This window comes from Anomaloglossus baeobatrachus, chromosome 7, assembly GCF_048569485.1.
Source record: "Anomaloglossus baeobatrachus isolate aAnoBae1 chromosome 7, aAnoBae1.hap1, whole genome shotgun sequence".
Lineage (NCBI taxonomy): Eukaryota > Metazoa > Chordata > Amphibia > Anura > Aromobatidae > Anomaloglossus > Anomaloglossus baeobatrachus.
In genome coordinates this window covers 7,845,191-7,862,245 of record NC_134359.1, presented here as the reverse complement: position 1 = coordinate 7,862,245, position 17,055 = coordinate 7,845,191, and the positions used below count along the sequence as shown (strand labels likewise).

The 17,055-nt window shown below is 56.2% G+C and overlaps 1 protein-coding gene across 1 annotated transcript in view; it reads right to left on the bottom strand.

Moving 5' to 3' along the window:
* The window catches only part of ADCY5 (adenylate cyclase 5), a 204,122-nt gene that overhangs the window by 57,364 nt on the left and 129,703 nt on the right, over positions 1 to 17,055 (bottom strand). The window contains exon 3 of the mRNA XM_075318723.1: positions 10,635 to 10,756. Within this exon, the coding sequence (XP_075174838.1) occupies positions 10,635 to 10,756 (122 nt within the window). The remainder of the gene's footprint in view (positions 1 to 10,634; positions 10,757 to 17,055) is intronic.

Sequence of the window (17,055 nt, the reverse complement as noted above, 5' to 3'; positions counted from 1 at the left end):
CTCTGCGGGGGCTGCAGTGAGGACTGACACGTCTGTGAGGAGACCTCTGCGGGGGCTGCAGTGAGGACTGACACGTCTGTGGTGAGACCTCTGCGGGGGCTGCAGTGAGGACTGACACGTCTGTGAGGAGACCTCTGCGGGGGCTGCAGTGAGGACTGACACGTCTGTGGTGAGACCTCTGCGGGGGCTGCAGTGAGGACTGACACGTCTGTGGTGAGACCTCTGCGGGGGCTGCAGTGAGGACTGACACGTCTGTGAGGAGACCTCTGCGGGGGCTGCAGTGAGGACTGACACGTCTGTGGTGAGACCTCTGCGGGGGCTGCAGTGAGGACTGACACGTCTGTGGTGAGACCTCTGCGGGGGCTGCAGTGAGGACTGACACGTCTGTGAGGAGACCTCTGCGGGGGCTGCAGTGAGGACTGACACGTCTGTGAGGAGACTTCTGCGGGGGGGCTGCAGTGAGGACTGACACGTCTGTGGTGAGACCTCTGCGGGGGCTGCAGTGAGGACTGACACGTCTGTGGTGAGACCTCTGCGGGGGCTGCAGTGAGGACTGACACGTCTGTGAGGAGACCTCTGCGGGGGCTGCAGTGAGGACTGACACGTCTGTGGTGAGACCTCTGCGGGGGCTGCAGTGAGGACTGACACGTCTGTGAGGAGACCTCTGCGGGGGCTGCAGTGAGGACTGACACGTCTGTGGTGAGACCTCTGCGGGGGCTGCAGTGAGGACTGACACGTCTGTGGTGAGACCTCTGCGGGGGCTGCAGTGAGGACTGACACGTCTGTGAGGAGACCTCTGCGGGGGCTGCAGTGAGGACTGACACGTCTGTGGTGAGACCTCTGCGGGGGCTGCAGTGAGGACTGACACGTCTGTGGTGAGACCTCTGCGGGGGCTGCAGTGAGGACTGACACGTCTGTGAGGAGACCTCTGCGGGGGCTGCAGTGAGGACTGACACGTCTGTGAGGAGACCTCTGCGGGGGCTGCAGTGAGGACTGACACGTCTGTGGTGAGACCTCTGCGGGGGCTGCAGTGAGGACTGACACGTCTGTGGTGAGACCTCTGCGGGGGCTGCAGTGAGGACTGACACGTCTGTGGTGAGACCTCTGCGGGGGCTGCAGTGAGGACTGACACGTCTGTGAGGAGACCTCTGCGGGGGCTGCAGTGAGGACTGATACGTCTGTGAGGAGACCTCTGCGGGGGCTGCAGTGAGGACTGACACGTCTGTGAGGAGACCTCTGCGGGGGGGCTGCAGTGAGGACTGACACGTCTGTGGTGAGACCTCTGCGGGGGCTGCAGTGAGGACTGACACGTCTGTGAGGAGACCTCTGCGGGGGCCGCAGTGAGGACTGACACGTCTGTGGTGAGACCTCTGCGGGGGCCGCAGTGAGGACTGACACGTCTGTGGTGAGACCTCTGCGGGGGCTGCAGTGAGGACTGACACGTCTGTGGTGAGACCTCTGCGGGGGCTGCAGTGAGGACTGACACGTCTGTGAGGAGACCTCTGCGGGGGCTGCAGTGAGGACTGACACGTCTGTGGTGAGACCTCTGCGGGGGCTGCAGTGAGGACTGACACGTCTGTGGTGAGACCTCTGCGGGGGCTGCAGTGAGGACTGACACGTCTGTGGTGAGACCTCTGCGGGGGCTGCGAGGAGACCTCTGCGGGGGCTGCAGTGAGGACTGACACGTCTGTGGTGAGACCTCTGCGGGGGCTGCAGTGAGGACTGACACATCTGTGAGGAGACCTCTGCGGGGGCTGCAGTGAGGACTGACACGTCTGTGAGGAGACCTCTGCGGGGGCTGCAGTGAGGACTGACACGTCTGTGGTGAGACCTCTGCGGGGGCTGCAGTGAGGACTGACACGTCTGTGAGGAGACCTCTGCGGGGGCTGCAGTGAGGACTGACACGTCTGTGGTGAGACCTCTGCGGGGGCTGCAGTGAGGACTGACACGTCTGTGGTGAGACCTCTGCGGGGGCTGCAGTGAGGACTGACACGTCTGTGAGGAGACCTCTGCGGGGGCTGCAGTGAGGACTGACACGTCTGTGGTGAGACCTCTGCGGGGGCTGCAGTGAGGACTGACACGTCTGTGGTGAGACCTCTGCGGGGGCTGCAGTGAGGACTGACACGTCTGTGAGGAGACCTCTGCGGGGGCTGCAGTGAGGACTGACACGTCTGTGAGGAGACCTCTGCGGGGGCTGCAGTGAGGACTGACACGTCTGTGAGGAGACCTCTGCGGGGGCTGCAGTGAGGACTGACACGTCTGTGGTGAGACCTCTGCGGGGGCTGCAGTGAGGACTGACACGTCTGTGGTGAGACCTCTGCGGGGGCTGCAGTGAGGACTGACACGTCTGTGGTGAGACCTCTGCGGGGGCCGCAGTGAGGACTGACACGTCTGTGAGGAGACCTCTGCGGGGGCTGCAGTGAGGACTGACACGTCTGTGGTGAGACCTCTGCGGGGGCTGCAGTGAGGACTGACACGTCTGTGGTGAGACCTCTGCGGGGGCTGCAGTGAGGACTGACACGTCTGTGAGGAGACCTCTGCGGGGGCTGCAGTGAGGACTGACACGTCTGTGAGGAGACCTCTGCGGGGGCTGCAGTGAGGACTGACACGTCTGTGGTGAGACCTCTGCGGGGGCCGCAGTGAGGACTGACACGTCTGTGGTGAGACCTCTGCGGGGGCTGCAGTGAGGTGGATCGGACCCCGGTGGAGACGGCCGGGGGGCGGCAGAAGTCAGGGGCCGTCACATCCACGTCTCTGCATTTACCATGGAAGATCTGACAGTAATCATCCATCGCGTCGCTATGGAAACTGGGAACAACGAGGCAGATGACGGGCGCCGACAGCCGGATCCTCACCGCCGCCGCCGCCGCCATGTTCTCATCTCAATAGACGACAATCTGACAATTCCACGTGGAAGATGGAAATGACCGGACCTCGCTGTATGGAGCAACGAGAAGAGCGGCGCCTCACGAGATCGTATCCATAGCAACAACAGAATTCATCTGCGCAGAACCCCCACCCCGGGCGTTACAGAGTATCAGACTGCAGATCCAACTGTAACAAACCCTCAGCTGTGAGGAGCAATACCTCAGTAGGGATGTCAGCTCTGGAGGGAAGAATGGATTTCCTTACAGGAGCCTGGGCCATAAAGAGGAACCAGGAGAAGAGCGAGTGCAGCTCTGGAGGTGACTGAAGGATAAGACATGATGTAACAGCAGAATAGTGACTGCAGCTCTGGAGGATAAGATACAATGTAACAGCAGAATAGTGAGTGCAGCTCTGGAGGTGACTGGAGGATAAGACATGAAGTAACAGCAGAATAGTGACTGCAGCTCTGGAGGATAAATCACAATGTAACAGCAGAATAGTGAGTGCAGCTCTGCTGGTGACTGGAGAATAAGACATGATGTAACAGCAGAATAGTGAGTGCAGCTCTGGAGGTGACTGGAGAATAAGACACAATTTAATAGCAGAATACTGACTACAGCTCTGGAGGTGACTGGAGGATAAGACATGATGTAACAACAGAATAGTGAATGCAGCTCTGGAGGATAAGACATGATGTAACCGCAGACTAGTGACTGCAGCTCTGGAGGTGACTGGAGGATAAGACATGATGTAACAGCAGAATACTGCAGCTCTGGAGGAGAATACACAATTTAATAGCAGAATATTGACTGCAGCTCTGGAGGTGACTGGAGGATAAGACACTATGTAACAGCAGAATAGTGACTACAGCTCTGGAGGTGACTGGAGGATAAGGCATAATGTAACAGCAGAATAGTGAATGCAGCTCTGGAGGTGACTGGAGGATAAAACATGATGTAACAGCAGAATAAGGAGTGCAGCTCTGGAGGTGACTGGAGGATAAGACATTATGTAACAGCAGAATAGTGAGTGCAGCTCTGGAGGTGACTGGAGGATAAGACACTATGTAACAGCAGAATAGTGACTACAGCTCTGGAGGTGACTGGAGGATAAGACACTATGTAACAGCAGAATAGTGACTACAGCTCTGGAGGTGACTGGAGGATAAGACACTATGTAACAGCAGAATAGTGACTGCAGCTCTGGAGGATAAGATATGATGTAACAGCAGAATAGTGACTGCAGCTCTGGAGGATAAATCACAATGTAACAGCAGAATAGTGAGTGCAGCTCTGGAGGTGACTGGAGAATAAGACATGATGTAACAGCAGAATAGTGAGTGCAGCTCTGGAGGTGACTGGAGAATAAGACACAATTTAATAGCAGAATATTGACTGCAGCTCTGGAGGTGACTGGAGGATAAGACACTATGTAACAGCAGAATAGTGACTACAGCTCTGGAGGTGACTGGAGGATAAGACATGATATAACAGCAGAATAGTGAATGCAGCTCTGGAGGATAAGACATGATGTAACCGCAGACTAGTGAGTGCAGCTCTGGAGGTGACTGGAGAATAAGTCACAATGTAATAGCAGAACAGTGAGTGCAGCTCTGGAGGTGACTGGAGGATAAGACATGATGTAACAGCAGAATAGTGAATGCAGCTCTGGAGGTGACTGGAGGATAAAACATGATGTAACAGCAGAATAAGGAGTGCAGCTCTGGAGGTGACTGGAGGATAAGACATGATGTAACAGCAGAATAGTGACTGCAGCTCTGGAGGATAAGACATGATGTAACAGCAGAATAGTGACTGCAGCTCTGGAGGTGACTGGAGAATAAGACATGATGTAACAGCAGAATAGTGAGTGCAGCTCTGGAGGTGACTGGAGAATAAGACACAATTTAATAGCAGAATATTGACTGCAGCTCTGGAGGTGACTGGAGGATAAGACACTATGTAACAGCAGAATAGTGACTACAGCTCTGGAGGAGACTGGAGGATAAGGCATGATGTAACAGCAGAATAGTGAATGCAGCTCTGGAGGTGACTAGAGGATAAAACATGATGTAACAGCAGAATAGGGAGTACAGCTCTGGAGGTGACTGGAGGATAAGACATGATGTAACCGCAGACTAGTGAGTGCAGCTCTGGAGGTGACTGGAGAATAAGTCACAATGTAATAGCAGAACAGTGAGTGCAGCTCTGGAGGTGACTGGAGGATAAAACACAATGTAACAGCAGAATAGTGACTGCAGCTCTGGAGGAGAAGACACAATTTAATAGCAGAATATTGACTGCAGCTCTGGAGGTGACTGGAGGATAAAACAAAATGTAACAGCAGAATAGTGAGTGCAGCTCTGGAGGATAAGACATGATGTAACAGCAGAATAGTGAGTGCAGCTGTGGAGGTGACTGAAGGATACGACATGATATAACAGCAGAATTGTGACTACAGCTCTGGAGGTGACTGGAAAATAAGTCACAATGTAATAGCAGAACAGTGACTGAGGCTCTGGAGGTGACTGGAGAATAAGACGATGTAATAGCAGAATAGTGAGTGCAGCTCTGGAGGATAAGACATGATGTAACAGCAGAATAGTGAGTGCAGCTCTGGAGGTGACAGGATGGGCTGTGATGGGCCTCGCTCCAGTATCATGGGCCTCGCTCCAGTATCTGGCTCTGGAGCATGCACATGTGCAGGAAGCTGGCAGTGAATGGGCCGGAGAGAACGTTCCGCTCCGCTTTGCTCGCACAATGCTCTGGACACTGGAAGTGTAAAAATACCGGAGGATTGCGCAATGTGGCTATTTATAGGGATCTGGAGGGAAAACCGCAACATGGGGGGCAGGATCCCCGGAGCATCCAAGAGCTGTGACATCGAGCCAAGAAGAGAGGGGGCAGCACGGAGCGGCCCACCTGCCGGGGCCATTGTGTGACCGGTACAGGGGTCCGGCTCTGCGGATCCGAGGAACAGAAAGCTTTCCAGAAACTGAGAAGAAATTATCATTAATGTTATCGAGTCTGCAAGAAACAATGAATGGAAGATCCAAGGAATATAACTACAGGACTAATCTGTGTTATACCCCAGAGCTGCACTCATTATTCTGCTGCTGCAGTCACTGTGTACATACATTACTGATCCTGAGTTACCTCCTGTATTATACTCCAGAGCTGCACTCACTATTCTGCTGGTGCAGTCACTGTGTACATACATTACATTACTGATCCTGAGTTACCTCCTGTATTATACCTCAGAGCTGCACTCACTAGTCTGCAGCTTAAGAGCTGGAGTCTGCCACACACTGGATGGATTGGCACCACACATTAGTAGACCTCCATCCCTTCCGTCACGCTGTCAGGCGGTGCTCCCTGCCTCCTGTGCAGACACATCTGATGGGGGTAGTAGTGCTCGGGGCGGGAATAGTAGTGCTCGGGGGGGGGGGATAGTAGTGCTCGGGGCGGAGGGGATAGTAGTGCTCGGGGGGGTAGTAGTGCTCGGGGGGATAGTAGTGCTCGGGGGGGGGTAGTAGTGCTCGGGGGGGGTAGTAGAGAGGGGATAGTAGTGCTCGGTGGGAGAGGTAGTAGTGCTCGGGGGGAGGGATAGTAGTGCTCGGGGGAGGGATAGTAGTGCTCAGGGGGGGTAGTAGGGAGGGGATAGTAGTGCTTGGGGGGTGTAGTAGGGAGGGGATAGTAGTGCTCGGGGGGAGGGGTAGTAGTGCTCGGGGGGAGGGATAGTAGTGCTCGGGGGGAGGGATAGTAGTGCTCGGGGGGAGGGATAGTAGTGCTCGGGGGGAGGGATAGTAGTGCTCGGGGGGATAGTAGTGCTCAGGGGGATAGTAGTGCTCGGGGGGGATAGTAGTGCTCGGGGGGGATAGTAGTGCTCGGGGGGGATAGTAGTGCTCGGGGGGGATAGTAGTGCTCGGGGGGGATAGTAGTGCTCGGGGGGGATAGTAGTGCTCGGGGGGGGATAGTAGTGCTCGGGGGTGATAGTAGTGCTCGGGGGGGATAGTAGTGCTCGGGGGGGGATAGTAGTGCTCGGGGGGGTAGTAGTGCTCGGGGGGGTAGTAGTGCTCGGGGGGGTAGTAGTGCCCGGGGGGGGTAGTAGTGCCCGGGGGGGGTAGTAGTTCTCGGGGGGGGGTAGTAGTGCTTGGGGGGGTAGTAGTGCTCGGGGGGGGGGTAGTAGTGCTCGGGGGGAGGGGTAGTAGTGCTCAGGGGGAGGGGTAGTAGTGCTCGGGGGGAGTAGTAGTGCTCGGGGGGGTAGTAGTGCTCGGGGGGTAGTAGTGCTCGGGGGGGTAGTAGTGCTCGGGGGGGTAGTAGTGCCCGGGGGGGGGGTAGTAGTGCCCGGGGGGGGGTAGTAGTTCTCGGGGGGGGGTAGTAGTGCTTGGGGGGGTAGTAGTGCTCGGGGGGGGGGGGGGGGTAGTAGTGCTCGGGGGGAGGGGTAGTAGTGCTCAGGGGGAGGGGTAGTAGTGCTCGGGGGGAGTAGTAGTGCTCGGGGGGGTAGTAGTGCTCGGGGGGGGTAGTAGTTCTCGGGGGGGGTAGTAGTGCTTGGGGGGGTAGTAGTTCTCGGGGGGGGGGTAGTAGTGCTTGGGGGGTAGTAGTGCTCGGGGGGAGGGGTAGTAGTGCTCGGGGGGAGGGGTAGTAGTGCTCGGGGGGAGGGGTAGTAGTGCTTGGGGGGAGTAGTAGTGCTCGGGGGAGTAGTAGTGCTCGGGGGGGTAGTAGTGCTCGGGGGGTAGTGGTGCTCGGGGGGTAGTGGTGCTCGGGGCGGGTAGTAGTGCTCGGGGGGGGTAGTAGTTCTCGGGGGGGTAGTAGTGCTTGGGGGGGTAGTAGTGCTCGGGGGGAGGGGTAGTAGTGCTCGGGGGGAGGGGTAGTAGTGCTCGGGGGGAGGGATAGTAGTGCTCGGGGGGAGGGATAGTAGTGCTCGGGGGGAGTAGTAGTGCTCGGGGGGTAGTGGTGCTCGGGGGGTAGTGGTGCTCGGGTGGGGTAGTAGTGCTCGGGGGGGTAGTAGTTCTCGGGGGGTAGTAGTGCTCGGGGGGAGGGTAGTAGTGCTCGGGGGGAGGGTAGTAGTGCTCGGGGGGAGGGGTAGTAGTGCTCGGGGGGAGGGGTAGTAGTGCTCGGGGGGAGGGGTAGTAGTGCTCGGGGGGAGGGGTAGTAGTGCTCGGGGGGAGGGGTAGTAGTGCTCGGGGGGAGGGGTAGTCGTGCTCGGGGGGAGGGGTAGTCGTGCTCGGGGGGAGGGGTAGTAGTGCTCGGGGGGGAGGGGTAGTCGTGCTCGGGGGGAGGGGTAGTAGTGCTCGGGGGGAGGGGTAGTAGTGCTCGGGGGGAGGGGTAGTAGTGCTCGGGGGGGTAGTAGTGCTCGGGGGGGGTAGTAGTGCTCGGGGGGGGGGGGGTAGTAGTGCTCGGGGGGGTAGTAGTGCTCGGGGGAGATAGTAGTGCTCGGGGGGTAGTAGTGCTCGGGGGGGTAGTAGTGCTCGGGGGGGTAGTAGTTCTCGGGGGGTAGTAGTGCTCGGGGGGGTAGTAGTGCTCGGGGGGGTAGTAGTGCTCAGGGGGGTAGTAGTGCTCCGGGGGAGGGGTAGTAGTGCTCGGGGGGTAGTAGTGCTCGGGGGGGTAGTAGTGCTCGGGGGGGTAGTAGTGCTCGGGGGGCGTAGTAGTGCTCGGGGGGAGGGGTAGTAGTGCTCGGGGGGGTAGTAGTGCTCGGGGGGGATAGTAGTGCTCGGGGGGATAGTAGTGCTCGGGGGGGATAGTAGTGCTCGGGGGGATAGTAGTGCTCGGGGGGGATAGTAGTGCTCGGGGGGATAGTAGTGCTCGGGGGGGATAGTAGTGCTCGGGGGGGATAGTAGTGCTCGGGGGGGATAGTAGTGCTCGGGGGGGATAGTAGTGCTCGGGGGGGTAGTAGTGCTCGGGGGGTAGTAGTGCTCGGGGGGGTAGTAGTGCTCGGGGGAGGGGGTAGTAGTGCTCGGGGGGGTAGTAGTGCTCGGGGGGGATAGTAGTGCTCGGGGGGGTAGTAGTGCTCGGGGGGATAGTAGTGCTCGGGGGGATAGTAGTGCTCGGGGGAGGGGGTAGTAGTGCTCGGGGGGGTAGTAGTGCTCGGGGGGGATAGTAGTGCTCGGGGGGGTAGTAGTGCTCGGGGGGGTAGTAGTGCTCGGGGGGGTAGTAGTGCTCGGGGGGGATAGTAGTGCTCGGGGGGGATAGTAGTGCTCGGGGGGGTAGTAGTGCTCGGGGGGGATAGTAGTGCTCGGGGGGTAGTAGTGCTCGGGGGGATAGTAGTGCTCGGGGGGATAGTAGTGCTCGGGGGGATAGTAGTGCTCGGGGGGATAGTAGTGCTCGGGGGGGTAGTAGTGCTCGGGGGGGTAGTAGTTCTCGGGGGGTAGTAGTGCTCGGGGGGGTAGTAGTGCTCGGGGGGTAGTGGTGCTCGGGGGGGGGTAGTAGTGCTCGGGGTTGTGTGCGTTTCTTGCTCCGTGGATTCCGCGCTATCACTGGTTTGCGGTGGATCTTCGGGGGGACAGTGTGCGCTGTACGGGGAATGGGATCTGTACAACCTCTGCAGGACCCTGGGCCGGTGCCGATCATTGGGCTGCGGAGCTGACACTCAGCACCTGGCGCCAGTACAAGCCCCATAAGGAGGCAGAGTGAGGAGGGGCCGGATTCTGGGGGCTGCGATGTGTAACTGTCAAAGTATGCATAGGGGGGCGGTTATATGGACGCCCGGAAGAAGCGAACCCGCGCCCAACACATCAAACAGCCCCAAGTATAACCCCCATCCTCCTACAGACCCTATCATCTCAGTATAACCCCCATCCTCTTATAGACCTTATCCTCTCAGTGTAACCCCCATCCTCCTACAGACCCTATCCTCTCAGTATAACCCCCATCCTCCTGCAGACCCTATCCTCTCAGTGTAACCCCCATCCTCCTACAGACCCTATCATCTCAGTATAACCCCCATCCTCCTATAGACCCTATCCTCTCAGTATAACCCCCATCCTCCTACAGACCCTATCCTCTCAGTATAACCCCCATCCTCCTGCAGACCCTATCCTCTCAGTGTAACCCCCATCCTCCTACAGACCCTATTCTCTCAGTATAACCCCCATCCTCTTGCAGACCCTATCATCTCAGTATAACCCCCATCCTCCTATAGACCCTATCCTCTCAGTATAACCCCCATCTTCCTACAGACCCTATCATCTCAGTATAACCCCCATCCTCCTATAGACCCTATCCTCTCAGTATAACCCCCATCCTCCTACAGACCCTATCATCTCAGTATAACCCCCATCCTCCTATAGACCCTATCCTCTCAGTATAACCCCCATCCTCCTACAGACCCTATCATCTCAGTATAACCCCCATCCTCCTATAGACCCTATCATCTCAGTATAACCCCCATCCTCTTATAGACCCTATCCTCTCAGTATAACCCCCATCCCCTATAGACCCTATCCTCTCAGTATAACCCCCATCCTCTTATAGACCCTATCCTCTCAGTATAACCCCCATCCTCCTATAGACCCTATCCTCTCAGTATAACCCCCATCCTCCTGCAGACCCTATCCTCTCAGTATAACCCCCATCCTCCTATAGACTCTATCCGCTCAGTATAACCCCCATCCTCCTATAGACTCTATCCGCTCAGTATAACCCCCATCCTCCTACAGACCCTATCCTCTCAGTATAACCCCCATCCTCCTGCAGACCCTATCCTCTCAGTATAACCCCCATCCTCCTGCAGACCCTATTCTCTCAGTATAACCCCCATCCTCCTACCTCACGTTGTCGTGCTTCTGGATGTAGATCTTGTGGAACATCATGTCCTCCTGTTTGGCGTTGATATCGGCCTTCATCTCCATGGCCACGTGGCGCGGCAGGACAGACAGCAGGAGCCTCTCCTGGAGGAAAGCAAAGGGTTAATGAAAGGGGAGCTCCACATTGTGGTGACACCGCGGCCGGCGGAGTACAGACAGCGCCATCCAGAACCGCCCCAAACGCTGCAACAATCACCGACAGGAGGTACAAAAACGGATCCGCCGCAAAGATACAGCCCGCCATCAGAAACCGCCGCACAAATACAGCCGCCATCAGAAACCGCCGCACAAATACCGCCTGCCATCAGAAACTACCGCACAAATACAGCCGCCATCAGAAACCACCGCACAAATACAGCCGCCATCAGAAACCACCGCACAAATACAGCCGCCATCAGAAACTACCACAGAAATACAGCCACCATCAGAAACCGCCGCACAAATACAGCCGCCATCAGCAACCGCCGCACAAATACAGCCGCCATCAGAAACCACCGCACAAATACAGCCGCCATCAGAAACTACCACAGAAATACAGCCACCATCAGAAACCGCCGCACAAATACAGCCGCCATCAGCAACCGCCGCACAAATACAGCCGCCATCAGAAACCACCGCACAAATACAGCCGCCATCAGAAACCACCGCAGAAATACAGCCGCCATCAGAAACCACCGCAGAAATACAGCCGCCATCAGAAACTACCACAGAAATACAGCCACCATCAGAAACCGCCGCACAAATACAGCCGCCATCAGCAACAGCCGCACAAATACAGCCGCCATCAGAAACCACCGCACAAATACAGCCGCCATCAGAAACCACCGCAGAAATACAGCCGCCATCAGAAACCACCGCAGAAATACAGTCGCCATCAGAAACCACTGCAAAAATATAGCCGCCATCAGAAACCCCCGCACAAATACCGCCTGCCATCAGAAACCACCGCACAAATACAGCGCCATCAGAAACCCCCGCACAAATACAGCCGCCATCAGAAACCCCCCGCACAAATACAGCCGCCATCAGAAACCGCCGCACAAATATAGCCGCCATCAGAAACTGCCGCACAAATACAGCCGCCATCAGAAACCACCGCACAAATACAGCCGCCATCAGAAACCACCGCACAAATACAGCCGCCATCAGAAACCGCCGCACAAATACCGCCGCCATCAGAAACCCCCGCACAAGTACAGCCGCCATCAGAAACTGCCGCACAAATACAGCCGCCATCAGAAACTGCCGCACAAATACAGCCGCCATCAGAAACCACAGCACAAATACAGCCACCATCAGAAACCCCCGCACAAATACCGCCGCCATCAGAAACCACCGCACAAATACAGCCGCCATCAGAAACCACCGCACAAATACATCCGCCATCAGAAACCGCCGCACAAATACCGCCGCCATCAGAAACCCCCGCACAAATACAGCCGCCATCAGAAACCCCCGCACAAATACAGCCGCCATCAGAAACTACCACAGAAATACAGCCGCCATCAGAAACCACCGCACAAATACAGCCGCCATCAGAAACCCCCGCACAAATACAGCCGCCATCAGAAACTACCACAGAAATACAGCCGCCATCAGAACCCACCGCACAAATACAGCCGCCATCAGAAACCACCGCACAAATACAGCCGCCATCAGAAACCCCCGCACAAATACAGCCGCCATCAGAAACTACCACAGAAATACAGCCGCCATCAGAAACCCCCGTACAAATACAGCCGCCATCAGAAACCCCCGCACAAATACAGCCGCCATCAGAAACTACCACAGAAATACAGCCGCCATCAGAAACCCCCGTACAAATACAGCCGCCATCAGAAACCACCGCACAAATACAGCCGCCATCAGAAACTGCCGCACAAATACAGCCGCCATCAGAACCCCCCGCACAAATACAGCCGCCATCAGAAACCACCGCAGAAATACAGTCGCCATCAGAAACCACTGCAAAAATATAGCCGCCATCAGAAACCCCCGCACAAATACCGCCTGCCATCAGAAACCACCGCACAAATACAGCGCCATCAGAAACCCCCGCACAAATACAGCCGCCATCAGAAACCCCCGCACAAATACAGCCGCCATCAGAAACCACTGCAAAAATACAGCCGCCATCAGAAACCACTGCAAAAATACAGCCGCCATCAGAAACCCCTGCAAAAATACAGCCGCCATCAGAAACCACCGCACAAATACAGCCGCCATCAGAAACCACCGCACAAATACAGCCGCCATCAGAAACCACCGCACAAATACAGCCGCCATCAGAAACCACCGCACAAATACAGCCGCCATCATAACCCCCCGCACAAATACCGCCGCCATCAGAAAACTGCCGCACAAATACAGCCGCCATCAGAACCCCCCGCACAAATACCGCCTGCCATCAGAAACTCCCCGCACAAATACAGCCGCCATCAGAACCCCCCTTACAAATACCGCCTGCCATCAGAAACCCCCCGCACAAATACAGCCGCCATCAGAAACCACCGCACAAATACAGCCGCCATCAGAACCCCCCGCACAAATACCGCCTGCCATCAGAAACTCCCGCACAAATACAGCCATTACTGGGGGAGGAGACTACAATCTATTACTCCCAGTTATTATTATTATTATTTATTATTTTAGCGCCATTTATTCCATGGCGCTTTACAAGTGGGAGAGGGTATACGTACAACAATCATTAACAGTACAAGACAGACTGGTATAGGAGGAGAGAGGACCCTGCCCACGAGAGATCACAGTCTACAGGAGGAGAGAGGTCTCTGCCCGCGAGGGCTCACAGTCTACAGGAGGAGAGAGGACCCTGCCCACGAGGGCTCACAGTCTACAAGAGGAGAGAGGACCCTGCCCGCGAGGGCTCACAGTCTACAGGAGGAGAGAGGACCCTGCCCGCGAGGGCTCACAGTCTACAGGAGGAGAGAGGACCCTGCCCGCGAGGGCTCACAGTCTACAGGAGGAGAGAGGACCCTGCCCGCGAGGGCTCACAGTCTACAGGAGGAGAGAGGACCCTGCCCGCGAGGGCTCACAGTCTACAGGAGGAGAGAGGACCCTGCCCGCGAGGGCTCACAGTCTACAGGAGGAGAGAGGACCCTGCCCGCGAGGGCTCACAGTCTACAGGAGGAGAGAGGACCCTGCCTGCGAGGGCTCACAGTCTTCAGGAGGAGAGATGACCCTGCCCGCGAGGGCTCACAGTCTACAGGAGGAGAGATGACCCTGCCCACGAGGGCTCACAGTCTACAGGAGGAGAGAGGACTCTGCCCGCGAGGGCTCACAGTCTACAGGAGGAGAGAGGACCCTGCCCGCGAGGGCTCACAGTCTACAGGGAATGGGTGATGGTACAATAGGTGAGGACAGAGCTGGTTGCGCAGTGGTCTAGTGGACTGAGGGCTATTGTAGGTTGTAGGCTTGTTGGAAGAGGTGGGTCTTGAGGTTCCTCTTGAAGCTTTCCACGGTAGGGGAGAGTCTGATGTGCTGAGGTAGAGCGTTCCAGATTATGGGGGAGGCGCGGGAGAAATCTTGTACGTGATTGTGGGAAGAGGAAATAAGAGAGGAGCAGAGAAGGAGATCTTGTGAGGATCTGAGGTTGCGTGCAGGTAGGTACCGGGAGACTAGGTCACAGATGTAGGGAGGAGACAGGTTGTCCATGGCTTTGTATGTCATGGTTAATGTTTTGAACTGGAGTCGTTGGGCGATGGGAAGCCAGTGAAGGGATTGGCAGAGTGGCGAGGCTGGGGAATAGCGAGGGGAGAGGTGGATTACGCGAGCCGCAGAGTTTAGGATAGATTGGAGGGGTGCAAGAGTGTTGGAAGGGAGGCCAGAGAGCAGGAGGTTGCAGTAGTCGAGGCGGGAGATGATGAGGGCATGCACTAATGTTTTTGCTGATTCTTGGTTAAGGAAGGCACGGATCCGGGAGATATTTTTGAGTTGTAATCGGCATGAGGTGAAGAGGGCTTGGATGTGTGTCTTGAAGGATAGAGCAGAGTCGAGGGTTACTCCGAGGCAACGAGTACGCGGGACTGGGGAAAGTGAGCAACCATTGACATTGATGGAAAGGCTTGTTTGAGGAGTTGAATGAGGAGGAGGAAAGACAATGAACTCTGTTTTGTCCATGTTCAGTTTTAGGAATCGAGCAGAGAAGGATGAAATAGCGACAGACATTGTGGGATTGTGGTTAGTAGAGAGGTAATGTCAGGTCCAGAGAGGTAGATCTGTGTGTCATCAGCATAGAGATGATACTGGAAGCCGTGGGACTCTATGAGCTGTCCCAGGCCAAGGGTGTAGATGGAGAACAGCAGGGGTCCAAGAACTGAGCCTTGAGGGACACCAACAGATAGGGGGCGAGATGAGGAGGTGGTGTGAGAATGGGAGACGCTGAAAGTTCATTCGGTGAGGTATGAGGATATCCAAGATAGGGCCAAGTCTGTGATACCCAGAGATGAGAGAAGCTGTAGTAGGAGGGAATGGTCTACTGTGTCGAAGGCAGAGGACAGGTCCAGGAGGAGGAGGACAGAGTAATGTAGAAGGCAGAGGACAGGTCCAGGAGGAGGAGGATAGAGTAGTGTAGAGGACAGGTCCAGGAGGAGGAGGATAGAGTAATGTAGAAGGCAGAGGACAGGTCCAGGAGGAGTAGGACAGAGTAGTGTAGAAGACAGATCCAGGAGGAGGAGGACAGAGTAGTGTAGAAGACAGATCCAGGAGGAGGAGGACAGAGTAATGTAGAAGACAGAGGACAGGTCCAGGAGGAGGAGGATAGAGTAGTGTAGAGGACAGGTCCAGGAGGAGGAGGATAGAGTAATGTAGAAGGCAGAGGACAGGTCCAGGAGGAGGAGGATAGAGTAGTGTAGAGGGCAGAGGACAGGTCCAGGAGGAGGAGGATAGTGTAATGTAGAAGGCAGAGGACAGGTCCAGGAGGAGGAGGACAGAGTAGTGTAGAAGACAGATCCAGGAGGAGGAGGACAGAGTAGTGTAGAGGGCAGAGGACAGGTCCAGGAGGAGGAGGACAGTAGTGTAGAGGGCAGGTCCAGGAGGTGGAGGACAGAGTAGTGTAGAGGACAGGAGGAGGAGGACAGATTAGTGTAGAAGGCAGAGGACAGGACTAGGAGGAGGACAGAGTAATGCAGAGGACAGGTCCAGGAGGAGGACAGAGTAATGCAGAGGACAGGTCCAGGAGGAGGACAGAGTAATGTAGAAGGCAGAGGACAGGACTAGGAGGAGGACAGAGTAATGCAGAGGACAGGTCCAGGAGGAGGACAGAGTAATGCAGAGGACAGGTCCAGGAGGAGGACAGAGTAATGTAGAAGGCAGAGGACAGGACTAGGAGGAGGACAGAGTAATGCAGATGACAGGTCCAGGAGGAGGAGGACAGAGTAGTGTAGAGGACAGGAGGAGGAGGAGGACAGAGTAATACAGAGGACAGGTCCAGGAGGAGGAGGACAGAGTAATGCAGAGGACAGGTCCAGGAGGAGGAGGATAGAGTAGTGTAGAAGGCAGAGGACAGGTCCAGGAGGAGGAGGACAGAGTAATGTAGAGGGCAGGTCCAGGAGGAGGACAGAGTAATGTAGAGGGCAGGTCCAGGAGGAGGAGGACAGAGTAGTGTAGAGGACAGGAGGAGGACAGAGTAGTGTAGAAGGCAGAGGACAGGACTAGGAGGAGGACAGAGTAATGCAGATGACAGGTCCAGGAGGAGGAGGACAGAGTAATGTAGAGGGCAGAGGACAGGTCCAGGAGGAGGAGGACAGAGTAGTGTAGAGGGCAAAGGACAGGTCCAGGAGGAGGAGGACAGAGTAATGTAGAGGGCAGAGGACAGGTCCAGGAGGAGGAGGACAGAGTAGTGTAGAGGGCAAAGGACAGGTCCAGGAGGAGGAGGACAGAGTAGTGTAGAGGGCAGAGGACAGGTCCAGGAGGAGGAGGACAGAGTAGTGTAGAGGGCAGAGGACAGGTCCAGGAGGAGGAGGACAAAGTAGTGTAGAAGGCAAAGGACAGGTCCAGGAGGAGGAGGACAGAGTAGTGTAGAGGACAGGTCCAGGAGGAGGAGGACAGAGTAGTGTAGAGGACAGGTCCAGGAGGAGGAGGACAGAGTAGTGTAGAGGACAGGTCCAGGAGGAGGAGGACAGAGTAGTGTAGAGGACAGGTCCAGTAGGAGGAGGATAGAGTAGTGTTGCTTGGCTTTGGCGGTGAGTAGGTCATTGGTGACTTTGGTTAGGGCAGTTTCAGTAGAGTGATGTGGTCGGAAGCCAGATTGTCACAGAGGGAGGAGGAGGAGAGGTGTGAGGACAGTTCAAGATGGACGTGCTGTTCCAGGAGATTTGAGGCATAGGGGAGAAGGGATATGGGGCGATAGCTGGACACCGAGGATG